The following is a 16,178-nucleotide window of genomic DNA, read 5'->3' as shown; positions in this document are numbered from 1 at the left end:
TAACTTCAAGTTGCTTGCTTTGAGGGTGAAACATGTGACTTTTTTTGCTGGGAGAGGAAGAGAAGGACATAACACGGTTCTGTATGCAGCATAAGGAAGTTCTTTTAAGAACATACTCCTCAAACAGCTCATTGGTCTGAATTTCCTTTAAGAGCTTGGGCCTGAGCCAGACTTCTTGGGCTGAAGTCCCAGCTCAGCCTCTTACCAGGTGGAAGAGCAAACTATTTAACCTCTCTATCCCTCACTTTCTCTTCTGTAAAATGAGGATGACACAGTATCTACCTCTAGGATTGCTGGGAGGATGAAATGAGTTAGCAGATGTTAAGTGCTCAAAAAAGGGGGTGCTGCACATGTTAAACGTTCCCCCCAAAAGTTAGCTACTATGTATTACTCAGTGCTCACAGCTACCCGGGCAAATATTTTTAAGAAGTAAATTAATTACTCAGGAAGCTACATGGCTGGTGGAGACTTGGGTTTTCTTACTAGATAAACTGAATGATTCTGGGTTAGAGGATTTAATTTTGGGGTCTCAGCTGCTACAGCTATAGAAGAGGCAGACATTCAAAAAAAAAATCCCATTAGCAAATAAGGAGTCGCTCCATTAGCTTTCCTAGCGAATGAAGAACATGCCCGAAGCCTGAGTTTAAAACTATATATATTATGTGAAGAACTAACCTGGGAGGTGGCAGTAGTGAGGTTGATTTAAAAATCTACTAACACAACAATGTGAAGGTACTTAATGTCACTGTGGAACGATACACTCATAAATGGTAACGATGGTAAATTTTAGGTTATGTGGATTCCACTACATTTTTTAAAAAAGCAACTGTGAAATAGTTGGATAATTGAAAAGAAGGAAAACCAAAAGCTCTATACTCTTTTAACACCACCACCACCAAAGCTAATGAATATATGCCAAGTGTCCAGGGTGGTAGGTGTCCATGGTGTGAGAGCTCATTGCAGAGCTTCATTTTCTCATTGTATATATTCTTTTCCATGGGGAATGAGATAATTTTAACTCAGCAGTGATTCTATGTTTGCCTGTTCCATTTTAACCACTTAATAGGGATAAAATTTCTCAGAATGGGGGATAAATTTGAAGGTCTAATCACTCAGAATGTGATTTTCAATGATTTCTATTTTTTATATTTCTGTTTTCACCCATTATATATCTTAACATGTAAGCAGTGTTTATAAATAGCACTCAAATACTGATATACCCTTCCATATGGTGGAATACTAAGGGGCCATGTAAAAAGTGACGAAAATCTGCATTTACTCTCTTGATAATATGTTTATGTTTCTATTATAAAGAAAAACTAAGTTATAAAAAACATGAAAAACGGGATCCATGTTTGTAAAAGGACTACCACAAATACCACAAAACTAAAATCCAAAACACAGGCTTAGAAAAAGGTCTAGAAGGATATCAAGTACTCAAAATGCAAAGAGTAGTTAAGTCTGTATAAGGGAGTGACAGGTAATTTTTCATAAACTTGTTTCTTATGCAATTCAAAACATCGTAAGAGTTACAAAATGAGCAAGAGGCTGTGAGCTCCTTACCTAACTGCAGTGTGGCGGCCAGCAGTGCATGGATGTAGACTGCAAACTGGGCTCGAATCCATTCGTCACCTCCCTCCCAGCCCGTGCCATCCAGGAAGACATCATCTCGGTTCTCGGTCACATGCCTCACTAGGTAATCTGCGAACCTTAGGTCTGCAGTGGTTGGGTTAAGCAGCTTCCTGAGTTCTGGATCATGGATCTGGATCAGAGCTTCTTCTACCTAGAGGGTACCCGGGTATAAGTCAGAGTCTGGGCATTCACGCAGATATCCATGCCACACTTTAAAGAGTAACTACTGGGAAGTTGGAGCTGGAAATAAAAAATATGAATAACAGCGTTCTCAAAAGGTGAGCCTAAGAAAGAGACAGGTTTTTTACACTGAAGTTTTTTTTTCTTTCACTATTTTAAAAATGCTCATTTTCTGTTCTTAGAAAATATATGCATAAATATTTAATCTTGAATTATAGAAGTAATTCACGTTGACTGAATATTTTGGAAAATATAGAAATGTATAGTTAAAATCACCTTTTTCATACAAACAGAAATGAATACAATTAAATATAATTCCTAAAAATTTTTCCTTTGATTGCACGGACACTTTGGAATATTTTTATTATGTAATACTTGATACAGAAAGAAATATATGTAACTTACAGGTTAGTTTTAAAGTATAATAATAAAACAAATACCCATGAACTTGCCAACCAACTTCAGAGCTAGAATGTAACCAATAATGTTGAGAAAACTCTGTGGTCCTCCCATCTGTATCCTCCTGCCTTGGAAAGTATATGTATTTTTCTCCCTCAAAATTGGGATACATATAGCTTTGAATCCCAGATTTTTCATTTATTGTATTATAAACGTTTTCCCAGGAGGCACATTCTGGTACTTTCTGTTAGAAACTACAAAAACCTTAGGGTGGCCAAAATTACCCTCACGCATTTGTAAAAATTAATTGTAAAATTGAACAAATTATTTAAATTTCTTATATATTAATAAGATGTCAAATATTTTTCTCTAGTTCCTTCCTCTTGATATTGGGGCATATTAAACAAGCTAGAAGTATTTAAAATATTTATACGATAAACACATTTTAATTGTGAGACTGTAGTAGGACCAGATTGCCTAGGTAGGAATCCTGGCTCATCCAGTTAGTAGCTGTCTGATCTCTCTGTTCCTTAGCTTCTGCAGGTGTAATACAGACAGTAACAATGCCTATTTCAAAGGTTGTTATGAAAACCAGACCAGTTCATATACCTAAGGCGCTTAGGATGCCTGGCAAAGGAAGCAATTATTACCACGATTAGTATTATTACTATGCCCCAAATTCCAATTAAGAAAGAAGGAATCAGAAAGAGAAAAACAAATACCGTATGCTAACACATATATATGGAATCTAAAGAAAAAAAAAAGATTCTGAAGAACCTAGGGGCACGACAGGAATAAAGACACAGACGTAGAGAACGGACTTGAGGACACGGGGAGGGGGAAGGGTAAGCTGGGATGGAATGAGAGAGTGGCATGGACATATATACACTACCAAACGTAAAATAGATATCTAGTGGGAAGCAGCCGCATGGCACAGGGAGATCAGCTTGGTGCTTTGTGACCACCTAGAGGGGTGGGATAGGGAGGGTGGGAGGGAGGGAGATGCAAGAGGGAGGAGAAATGGGGATATATGTATATATATAGCTGATTCACTTTGTTGTACAGCAGAAACTAACACACCATTGTAAAGCAACTATACTCCAATAAAGACATTAAAAAAAAAGAAAAACAAAAAGAAAGAAGGAAAACAGACCAGCGGTGTCAAGGACCCACACTCATATGTAACCTACTTCCACAATGGCATCACTGAGGTGTTTCTGTTGTCGAAAAAGGATGTTAGTAGCTCCAGCAACAAATCCTCGAATGGTGACATCAGAGAGAAGATGATGCTGCTGCAATGCCATATAAGGCAAACACAGATATCCCTGAATTACAAGAGTAATAGAAAATATTAGAAAAGTAATGGAACAGCCCGTCTCTCCTCAAGCCTAGAAAGCTAATAGTAGGGAAAAAAACTCCCCATCTTTCCCCAACCCCACACCATTCCTAACACAGCTGATCTTTGACTCAATACAATAATATTCCAATAATAATAACCATAGGTCCGCATGAATGGTCAATCTTGGCAAAATGGTCTACCATGAAGGTTGTCTTACTCGACCACTTTGTTCCTCAGTTCAACTTAAAAGCCTCCACTGTAACTAACAAACCGAATTTTTTTTCATTTAGGAAATGAAGTATTAAGCCCATTAAAAAGTATGTTGTTTAGTAGAAAGCTGTTTGTTCTTCCAGTAAAATTTTAAAACACATGCATTTGCACATAACCAGCAAAGTACTATTATAAGAAGAGCAAACACTGCATAGCAATTATTTTACTGTCCTATTGTTTAAAATTATGCAGCAGTATTTCAAGACACTTGCTACTAAATGTTTAAAGCACAAATGACAGTGGCAGTAGTGTATTTAATTGCTTTCCATTTGAATTGCATTTGAAAATACCATTGCCCTGAAAATTATACTTTAACCACCAAGCCACAGCAGGGAGTTAAGTGTACAGAAAGCAGCCTATACCCTGAAAATAAAGGTGTTAGCACCGGAGTGATGCACTGAAGGAGGAAATGGAATTTCTGCTGAAAGATTCTATATCAAGATAGATTTCCAACTAGTGGCACAATCTGCATGTGAAGGCAGGAGGGAGGACTTGCTGAAACCCTGAATTTGTTTCAATCAAGTCTGATGACAGTTTCATTCATTTATTTTTTATTCTCACCTTTTTTTAAGAAACACTGACTATAGTTATCTGGATAGTGTCTTGTTTCCCTCATGAGACGAATTTCTCGGAGGGCAGGACACACCCCTTCTGCTACTGCAGGTCCTTCCATGCATCTACCATCTGCCTTGTACCTCACAGCTGGTTGTTATATACTTAACATGAAAGAAGACTTCCAAAAGTTGGAATATATGTCTAGAAAGCTGGTTTTATTCTTCTTCTTGACAGTGTCTTCCTCTGCTCTATAAAACGCCAACTAATAGAAGCAGCAAAAATAAATCTATGTCTATGCATTAGACATACTGAGTATACAGTGCTTCTCAACCCACACCCTCTTGTGACTAAAGGTGGAAAGGACCCCTGGTCCTTAGGCCAAATCACTCAAACAGCTGGTGCAAGGCTCACAGGTCATGCTTTACTTTGTGTGCTATGTATTAAAAACAACAGGCTCCCCGCTCCCCAACTACCTGTTTCTAAACATAAATACTACAATATTGAATGCTCTTTCAAACTTGATATGGACCCCAGAATACCCTACTCCCCCAACTAGGCCTGAGAATCCTTCTTGATAAAGGCACCCTCAGAACTGCCAATTTTTACAAACATTGATTTAATTGCTCATAGTATTGCATTTCATAATTGACTCTGTTAGAGAAGAAAAGTCTACCGTCAACAGTGGAATTCTTGGCTAAGTCTATAACAGCATGAAAACTAAGAATGTGTTTTTTAAAAAAAAATCAATAGTTCAAAGCTTTTTAAAAATATGAAAAAAAATTTCCCTAAAATATTATACATATATATATTCTTTGACCCAACATTTTACTTCTTGTAATTTACCCTACAGATAGACCTGTTCATGTGTGAGATTTGTAAAAAGTTATTTATTGCAGCATTGCTTATCATTGCAAAAGACAGGAACCCTAACTATTCATGAACAGGGCAATGAATAAATGTTCTTCTATATGATGGAACACACTGCAGCGAGTGATGAAGTTCATCTCCAAGGAATATTTTGCTTAAAAAAAAAAAAAAAAGATATAGGTAAGGTTGGTTGCCCCTGGAGAGAGCAACTGAATAGCAGGGTATGGAATGAGAGAGACTTTTTATTATAGATGCTTTGGAACCTTTTGAATATTGAACCATGTGAAAGTATTACATATTTATAAAGTTATTTTAAATAGTAGATCAAAATGGCCTTAAAATTTTGCCATCATTACTTTTAATGATGGTCAATTTAGCCTAAATCTTTTAAAGGTCTTCAGTGTCTGGTGGCAGCAAGAGCCTGGGTACTTTCACATAGAGCAGCCTCTACAGCCAAACTCACCATGGCTTTCCACTTTTCTAGGATGCTTTAACTTCCACATTTGGAGCTGCAGTATATAATGGTTAAAAAAAAAAGAAAATTGAAGAGATATCTGCACACCTATGCTCACAGCCACACTACTCAAAATAGGCAAAAGGTAGAAGCAACCCATACGTCCATCGATGGATAAATGGATAAAGAAAATGTGGTATATACGTACAATGGAGTATTATTCAGCCTTGAGGAGGAAGGAAATCCTATCATATGCTACAACATGGATGAACCTTGAGGACATTATGTTAACTGAAAGAGGACAGTCCCAAAAAGATAAATGCTGTATTATGATTCCACTTATGTAAGGTATTTTAAAGTAGTCAAGTTCATGGAAACAATGATGGGTGACAAGAGCTGGGGTGAGGGGAGAATGGGGAGTTGTGGTTTAAAGGTTATAGAGTTTCAGTTTTGCAAGATGAGAAAGTTCTAGACATCTGTAGTACAACCATGAGAATACACTTAACAACACCACTGAATTGTGCACTTAAAAATGGTAGAGATGGGCTTCCCTGGTGGCACAGTGGTTGAGAATCTGTCTGCTAATGCAGGGGACACAGGTCTGAGCCCTGGTCTCGGAAGACCCCACATGCCGCGGAGCAACTAGGCCCATGAACCACAACTTCTGAGCCTGCGCGTCTGGAGCCTGTGCTCCGCAACAGGAGAGGCCGCGATAGTGAGAGGCCCACACACCGCGATGAAGAGTGGCCCCCGCTTACCACAACTAGAGAAAGCCCTCACACAGAAACGAAGACACAACACAGCCAAAAATAAATAAATTAATTGATTAATTAAAAAAAAATGGTACAGATGGGGCTTCCCTCGTGGCACAGTGGTTAAGAATCTGCCGGCCAATGCAGGGGACACAGGTTCGAGCCCTGGTCTGGGAAGATCCCACATGCCGCAAAGCAACTAAGCCCATGCACCACAACTACTAAAGCCTGAGCTCTAGAGCCTGTGAGCCACAACTACTAGGCCCACGTGCCACAACTACTGAAGCCCGTGTCCCTAGAGCCCATGCTCCACAACAAGAGAAGCCACTGCAATGAGAAGCCCACACACCGCAACGAAGAGTAGCCCCCGCTCGCCGCAACTAGAGAAAGCCCACGCACAACAAAGACCCAATGCAGCCAAGAATAAAGAAAAAATAAAAATAAATTTTTAAAAAATGGTAAAGATAAACCTTATGTTGTTTTTTTTTTAAACCACAATTAAAACTAAAAAACAAATAACGTCAAAAAACACACCTCAGCTTGGTAAATCTGGCAAACCTGTTGTGAGCTGATCTGCTAGAGAGCTGCAAAAGCATAGTGCCTTCTCCATTGCGACTTGGGAAGGGCTACAATGCCATCAGGACCAACTGGCATTTTCTCATCTCTCCTCTGTTCAGGGATGATAAGCATGTTCATGAACTGGAAGCCTCCATACTGCAGGGATGTCAGTTCTCTACAAAATTTTATCTAGCGTTTAAAGGTAATCTCTCAAAATCTCAACCTCTGTGAGTGAGAACTTAAGTTGATCCTAAAATTAATGTGGAAATGCAAAGGGCTAAGAAACTCTTGAAGAACAATAGCAAGAGAGGAATCTCTGCCTGACTCAACATACATGGTAATTAACACAATGCAGGACTGACGCAGGGACAGATACACCAATGAAACAACAAAAAGCACAGAGACAGACTCCCTTTCTCAACCATACACAAAAATTAATTCCAGGTAGATAAAACCCAAAATGTGAAAGCCAAAACTACAAAGCTTTAAGTCCCATAAATCAGTGACAACAAGGGAAACAACCCAGAAGCTTTGAACAATTACTACACAAAGGAAAATCCAAATGGTTAAGAAGAACATGAAAAGATGCTCAACCTCAACAGTGACTACTGAAAAAAAATTACAAACTAAGAGCCAGAAGATACTACCAGATTGGCTAAGTATTAGGAAGTTTGACAATAACAAGTGTTGGTAAGAATGTGAAACAATGGGAACTCTTAACCACTGCTATGGGAATGGAAACTGTCACAACCACTTTAGAAAACAGTTTGGAATTATTCTAGTAAAGCTAACATACCCATTCCCTGTAATCCAGTATTCCCACTTCTAGGTACTGAATCCTAAAGAAATGCTTGCATGTATACAGCCAAGATTTCCAAATAAGAATTTCATAGAAGCATTATTTGTAGTAGCCAGAAACTGAAAACAATGTAGATGTCCATCCACAGAATTCGTAAGCTACAGAAGAGCCGAAAACAGAAAACTACAGAAGAATAATAATACACGACTTCATGCAAAATTACGGATGAACTAAAAACAATGTTGAGAGGAAAAAAAAATAGTATAGTGACACTTAAATAAAACTAAAAAACATGCATCCATTACTTTTTAGCTAGTCACAAGTTATCTGTAGGTTCCCTAAATTTGAATATGATACCCTGTAAGCAAGCAAACCAAATATAAACTCAGAAGCAATACATAAAGCAGTTTAATACATATGGCAGAAAAAAATTTTGGTTTCCAACTACATATACTTTTAATTCTTTCATATTTTTTTTTTTGTTAAAACAGTTGCAAACTGTGGGCTTCCCTGGTGGTGCAGTGGTTAAGAATCCTCCTGCCAATGCAGGGGACACAGGTTTGAGCCCTGGTCCGGGAAGATCCCACATGCCACAAAGCAACTAAGCCCATGTGCCACAACTACTGAGCCTGCACTCCAGAGCCCGTGAGCCACAACTACTGAGCCCATGCACCTAGAGCCCGTGCTCCTCAACAAGAGAAGCCACTGCAATGAGAAGCCCGCACACCACAACAAAGAGTAGCCCCCGTTCACCACAAATAAAGAAACCCCATGTGCGGCAACGAAGACCCAACACAGCCAAAAATAAATAAATAAATAATATATATATTTTTAAATATGCTTTTTAACGTAGTTCTTCTGTACAAGTATTTTTACTTGTACTCTCATCTTCAAGAGAAAAAAAGCCTAAAGGCAATTCACTTTTAAGTATATTCCATATTTGAAAGCTACTGACATGAAAGAATCAGCGATTGTATTTGAAACTGTGATTACACAAGTTAGATTTGAATCATCACACAATAAAACATAAAACCAAAAAAAAAGTTTAATTTACCATAATGATGGTGGTAAGCCCATCATATATTCAGTACTGGTATAATGGACACAAAAAGAATATTCTGCCAAACAGTTTATTAACAGCACACGGAACACATTAACATTGCTTTAATTCAGCAACCTGGCAGACAAAAACAAAATCCCTCCCTCTTGATATCTCCACAGTGATAAAAATTAGAGTGGGTGGGTGAAGCAGCAAAGTAAGGGCTCCAAAAAGTACAGGCAGTCATGACACTCACATATGAATTCAGAAAACCCACAATTTGCGTCTATTGAGTATACTCAGTAGTTTGAGAGCCCTGAGTTTTCTCCCCAGGCTCCTGAATCCCAGTTTTAAGAAAATGTACATTAGTTCAATCATGAAACCAATTAAGATAATTTCAGCACCCCCTAACAGGTCACAAAATGAACAAAGACAGCATTTTCTGTTAACTATTCAGCAACACTGACTTGGGGCAAGTACTTATTTGTAAAACTGAATACACCCAGAAAGAATTTATCATATAGTGGAAATACATGTTCAAGTCAATACTATCCAATTTCTTTTACTTCAGGCATAAAGGAAGGTACTTAGGGAAATCATAAAACATTGCTCTAGTTACTGGACAGATGTATGTCTTTCATGGTAGATTGCAAGACCATGGTTGCAAGAATTTAGAACCTAGTACGAGCCTAGCACATAGGAAGGCAATAAATACTTTTTGACTAAAAAATGAAACATACAGGAGACACTGGTTCGATTCCTGATCCGAGAAGATTCCACATAGCGTGGAACAACTAAGCCCATCTGCCACAACTACTGAAGGCCGCGCGCTTAGAGCCCATGCTCCGCAGCAAGAGAACCCACCGCAATGAGAAACCCACGCACCACAATGAAGAATAGCCCCTGCTCGCTGCAACTAGAGGAAGCCTGCGCACATTAGTGAAAACCCAATGCAGCCATAAATAAATAAATAAATTTTATTTTTTTAAAAAAAAAGGGGATTTTTTTTCTTCTGCTCCATTTTGAAAACTAATTCATGAATGGCAATAAAATAAGGAGTTTCTCGTGAGCAGAATGAAAAATCAAAAGAACCCAAATGTCGCTTCCAGAATCCTAAAATATTCCTGAAATTAAGAAATGATACCCTAGGACATAAGATACTGGCTCAAAGATTCAATTAGATTTACTACGTTGTGTTTAAGTTAAATCATAAATGCATTTTGAATGTTTTTTCATAAAAAGATTAAAAAATAGTTTTTAGGGCAAGTTAACCAAAACACTATATTATACCTATGAGGGGTGCTAAAATTTACGTTAGCCATCTAAGCTTTTTTGTAGCTTTTGGAATTGTCGTATTTTAATATACATTCATTTAATGTAATCAAGACTGCCTCCTCCCCCACCAAAGATAAACCTGAATAATTAAAAACAGGCCAAATACAGTGATTGGTGACCTCAAAATCCCCTGAATTAATTCTCTGTAGCCTTACACTATGGTCACAGATGCCAAAGCACTGTGTATTTTACAGTCAAAGAAAAATTTTCAGACTGAAAATGTGTTTAACACTAAAAGTTAAATTCTAAGAGGATTTTGTTATATCCTTAAGGGCCTTAATAAAGCATTTTAAACCTTACCTTTGTGAAGATGGCCAGGGGCATGCCATACTGGTCCTCTTCCAAACCAGAAATTATCCCTGGTATCAGGACTACCTGGCCTGTGTTAGCTTGAGGTTGTACAGTAATCGGAGGACTGTCTGAGGGCAAAGAGTCCTTTGGAAATGAGTTTGTCTGTTCTGATCCCACTTGTTCTCTTTCTTTCAAGGAGGAGTCCTCTAAGACACTAGGATCCAAGGTCTCCCAGTCACTTTCTGAAGACTCTGGAGATGGGCGAGAAGGAGGTTTCAAATATTGATTGCTGTCATTGGGTTCCTGTCCTTCACTGCTGTCATCATCTACCTGGAAAAAAGGCTCTTCAGTCTTCATGGCAGCATCTCTTCCATGGTTTCTCATCATGATTTTCTCAACAGTTTCCAAGTTGGTATTTGAAATGTCAGCAGCAGGCATAGAAACAAACTCATCTTCAGTGGGATTACTTTCTTGAAGCCCAACATCTTCAGACATACTCTTTCGGGGTCTATATTGAGAACTATCACTGAGACCATGTTCAATCATGCCTAAAACATACAATATTGGTGAACAGTTTGGCTCATAATAAGGTAAAGGAAAAACAAGAGTTGTATATTCTGCTTTAAATAGTGGAACTCCCTTGAAGTAAGTCAGAAGAGACATACAAATATCGTATATTAACACATATATGTGGAATCTAGAAAAATGGTACAGATGAACCGGTTTGCAAGGCAGAAGTAGAGACACAGATGTAGACAACAAATGTATGGACACCAAGGGGGGAATGTGGGACGTGGGGGTGGTGGTGGGATGAATTGGAAGATTGGGATTGACATGTACACATTAATATGTACAAAGTAGATAACTAATAAGAACCTGCTGTATAAAAAAACAAAATAAAAATTAAAAAAATACAATCAAAATAGTGGAACTCTCCTATAAAAATTTTAATAAGCTATGCTTGCACAAATTTCAATGACAAAAAAGAGAACAGAGAACAGAAGCAAGAAGAATTACAATCCTGCAGCCTGTGGAACAAAAACTACATTCACAGAAAGATAGACAAGATGAAAAGGCAGAGGACTATATACCAGATGAAGGAACAAAATAAAACCCCAGAAAAACAACTACATGAAGTGGAGATAGGCAACTTTCCAGAAAAAGAATTCAGAATGATGATAGTGAAGATGATCCAGGACCTCAGAAAAAGAATGGAGGCAAAGATCGAGAAGATGCAAGAAATGTTTAACAAAGACCTAGAAGAATTAAGGAGCAAACAGAGATGAACAATACAGTAACTGAAATGAAAAATACACTAGAAGGAATCAATAGTAGAATAACTGAGGCAGAAGAACGGATAAATGACCTGGAAGACAGAATGGTGGAATTCACTGCTGTGGAACAGAATAAAGAAAAAAGAATGAAAAGAAGTGAAGACAGTCTAACAGACCTCTGGGACAACATTAAACGCAGTAACATTCGCATAATAGGGGTCCCAGAAGGAGAAGAGAGAGAGAAAGGACCCGAAAAATTATTTGAAGAGATTATAGTCAAAAACTTCCCTAACATGGGAAAGGAAATAGCCACCCAAGTCCAGGAAGCGCAGAGAGTCCCAGGCAGGATAGACACAGGGAGAAACACACCGAGACACATAGTAATCAAGTTGACAAAAATTAAAGACAAAGAAAAATTATTAAAAGCAACAAGGGAAAAACGACAAATAGCATACAAGGGAATTCATGAAACATTAACAGCTGATTTCTCAGCAGAAACTCTACAAGCCAGCAGGGAGTGGCACTACATATTTAAAGTGTTGAAAGGGAAGAACCTACAACCAAGACTACTCTACCTGGCAAGGATCTCATTCAGATTCCACAGAGAAATCAAAAGCTTTACAGACAAGCAAAAGCTAAGAGATTTCAGCACCACCAAACCAGCTCAACAACAAACGCTAACGGAACTTTGCTAAGTGGGAAACACAAGAGAAGAAAAGGACTTACAGAAACAAACCCAAAACAATTAAGAAAATGGTCATAGGAACATACATATTGATAATTACCTTAAATGTGAATGGATTAAAAGCCCCAACCAAAAGACAAAGGCTCGCTGAATGGATACAAAAACAAGACCCACATATATGATGTCTACAAGAGACCCACTTCAGACCTAGGGATACATACAGACTGAAAGTGAGGGGATGTAAAAAGATATTCCATGCAAATGGAAATCAAAAGAAAGCTGGAGTAGCTATACTCATATCACATAAAATAGACTTTAAAATAAAGAATGTTACAAGAGACAAGGAAGGACACTACATGATGATCAAGGGATCAATCCAAGAAGAAGATACAACAATTATAAATATATATGCAACCAATCTAGGAGCACTTCAACACATAAGGCAACTGCTAACAGCTGTAAAAGAGGAAATCAACAGTAACAATAACAGTGGGGGACTTTAACACGTCACTTACACCACTGGACAGATCAGTCAGACAGAAAATTAGTAAGGAAACACAACCTTTAAATGACACAGTAGACCAGATAGATTTAATTGATATTTATAGGACATTCCATCCAAAAACAGGAGATTACACTTTCTTCTCAAGTGCGCACAGAACATTCTCCAGCATAGATCACATCTTGGGTCACAAATCAAGCCTCAGTAAATTTAAGAAAATTGAAATCATATCAAGCATCTTTTCTGACCACAAGGCTATGAGATCAGAAATCAATTACAGGGAAACAAAGGTAAAAAACACAAACACATGGAGGGGCTAAACAATACGTTACTAAATAACCAAGAGATCACTGAAGAAATCAAAGAGGAAATCAAAAAACACCTAGAGACACATGACAATGAAAACACAACGATCCAAAACCCATGGTATGCAGCAAAAGCAGTTCTAAGAGGGAAGTTTATAGCTATACAATCCTACATCAAGAAACAAGAAACAAACAAACAAAAAGAAACAAGAAACATCTCAAATAAACAATCTAACCTTACACCCAAAGTTAGCAGAAGGAAATAAATCATAAAGATCAGAGCAGAAATAAATGAAATAGAAACAAAGAAAACAATAGCAAAGATCAATAAATCTAAAAGCTGGTTCTCTGAGAAGATAAACAAAATTGATAAACCATTAGCCAGACTGATGAAGAAAAAGAAGGAGAGGACTCAGATCAATAAAATCAGAAATGAAAAAGGAGATGTTACAAGAGACACTGCAGAAATGAACAGACCAATCACAAGTAATGAAATTGAAACTGTGATTAAAAATCTTCCAACTAACACAAGTCCAGGATCAGATGGCTTCACAGGTGAATTCTATCAAACATTTAGAGAAGAGCTAACACCCATGCTTCTCAAACTCTTCCAAAAAACTGCAGAGGGGGCTTCCCTGGTGGTGCAGTGGTTGAGAGTCAGCCTGCCTATGCAGAGGATGCGAGTTTGTTCCCTGGTCCGGGAGGATCCCACATGCCGCGGAGCGGTTGGGCCCGTGAGCCATGGCCGCTGATCCTGCGCGTCCGGAGCCTGTGCTCCGCAACGGGAGAGGCCACAACAGTGAGAGGCCCGCGTACCACAAAAAAAAAAAAAAAAAAAATTACAGACCAATATCACTGATGAATATAGATGCAGAAATCCTCAACAAAATACTAGCAAACAGAACCCAACAACAAATTAAAAGGATGTTAAGTGACCAACACCCCCATGATTGAGTGGGATTTATCCCAGGGATGCAAGGATTCTTCAATATATGCAAATCAATCAATGTGATACACCATATTAACAAGCTGAAGAATAAAAACCATATGATCATCTCAATAGATGCAGAAAAAGCTTTTGACAAAATTCAACACCCATTTATGAAAGAAACTCTCCACAAAGTGGGCATAGAGGGAACCTACTTCAACATAATAAAGGCCATATACGACAAGCCCATAGCAAACATCATTCTCAATGGTGAAAAACTGAAAGCATTTCCTCTAAGATCAGGAACAAGACAAGGATGTCCAGCCTTGCCACTTATTCAACATAGTTTTGGAAGTCCCAGCCATGGCAATCAGAGAAGAAAAAGAAATAAAAGGAATACAAATTGGAAAAGAAGTAAAACTGTCACTGTTTGCAGATGACATGATACTATACATACAGAATCCTAAGGATGCCACCAGAAAACTACTAGAGCTAATCAATGAATTTGGTAAAGTTGCAGGATACAAAATTAATGCACAGAAATATCTTGCATTCCCATACACTAATGATGAAAAATCTGAAAGAGAAATTAAGGAAACACTCCCATTTACCATTGCAACAAAAAGAATAAAATACCTAGGAATAAACTTACCTAATGAGACAAAAGACCTGTATGCAGCAAAGTATAAGACACTGATGAAAGAAATTAAAGATGATACAAACAGATGGAGAGATATACCACGTTCTTGGATTGGAAGAATCAATAATGTGAAAATGACTATACTGCCCAAAGCAATCTACAGATTCAGTGCAATCCCTATCAAATTACCAATGGCATTTTTTACAAAACTAGAACAAAAAATCTTAAAATTTGTATGGAGATACAAAAGACCCTGAATAGCCAAAGCAGTCTTGAGGGGAAAAAAACAGAGCTGGAGGAATCAGACTCCCTGACTTCAGACTGTACTACAAAGCTACAGTAATCAAGACAATATGGTACTGGCACATAAACAGAGATATAGATCAATGGAACAGGATAGAAAGCCCAGAGATAAATCCACGCACCTACAGTCAACTAATCTATGACAAACGAGGCAAGGATACACAATGGAGAAAAGACAGTCTCTTCAATAAGTGGTGATGGGAAAACTGGACAGCTACATGTAAAAGAATGAAATTAGAACACTCCCTAACACCATACACAAAACTAAACTCAAAATGGAGTAGAGACCTAAATGTAAGACTGGACACTGTAAAACTCAGAGGAAAACATAGGAAGAACACTCTTTGACATAAATCACAGCAAGATCTTTTTTTGATCCACTTCCTAGAGTAATGGAAATAAAAACAAAAATAAACAAATGGGACCTAATGAAACTTAAAAGCTTTTGCACAGCAAAGGAAACCACAAACAAGAGCAAAAGACAACACTCAGAATGGGAGAAAATATTTGCAAACAAATCAATGGACAAAGGATTAATCTCCAAGATATATAAATAAATAGCTCATGCAGCTCAATATTAAAAATACGAACAACCCAATCCAAAAATGGGCAGAAGACCTAAATAGACATTTCTCCAAAGAAGACATACAGATGACCAAGAGGCACATGAAAAGCAGCTCAACATCACTAATTATTAGAGAAATGCAATGAGGTGTCACCTCACACCAGTTAGCATGGGCATCATCAGGAAAACTACAAACAACAAATGCTGGAGAGGGTGTGGAGAAAAGGGAACCCTCTTGCACTGTTGGTGGGACTGTAAATTGATACAGCCATTATGGAGAACAGTATGGAGGTTCCTTAAAAAATTAAAAATAGAATTACCATATGACCCAGCAATTCCACTCCTGGGCATATATCCAGAGAAAACCATAATTCAAAAAGACACATGCACCCCAATGTTCATTGCAGCACTATTTACAACAGCCAGGTCATGGAAGCAACCTAAATGCCCATCAACAGACGAATGGATAAAGAATATGTGGTACATATATACAATGGTATATTAGC

The 16,178-nt window shown here is 38.0% G+C and overlaps 1 protein-coding gene across 4 annotated transcripts in view; it reads right to left on the bottom strand.

Moving 5' to 3' along the window:
• The window catches only part of AVL9 (AVL9 cell migration associated), a 98,975-nt gene that overhangs the window by 46,818 nt on the left and 35,979 nt on the right, over nt 1-16,178 (bottom strand). For all 4 annotated transcript variants that reach the window (XR_010945580.1, XR_010945579.1, XM_067746680.1 and 1 more), the window contains exons 10-12: nt 10,480-11,018; nt 3,402-3,536; nt 1,564-1,783 (exon numbers count right to left, since the gene is read on the bottom strand). Coding sequence is in view for 2 of the 4 variants with exons in the window: in XM_067746680.1 (XP_067602781.1) it covers nt 1,564-1,783; nt 3,402-3,536; nt 10,480-11,018 (894 nt within the window). In the remaining 2 variants the exon portion in view is untranslated. The remainder of the gene's footprint in view (nt 1-1,563; nt 1,784-3,401; nt 3,537-10,479; nt 11,019-16,178) is intronic.

Source organism: Pseudorca crassidens, chromosome 8, assembly GCF_039906515.1.
Source record: "Pseudorca crassidens isolate mPseCra1 chromosome 8, mPseCra1.hap1, whole genome shotgun sequence".
Classification (NCBI taxonomy): Eukaryota; Metazoa; Chordata; class Mammalia; order Artiodactyla; family Delphinidae; genus Pseudorca; species Pseudorca crassidens.
Note: the sequence above shows the minus strand (reverse complement) of the source record. Positions and strands in the feature narration are given on the sequence as shown.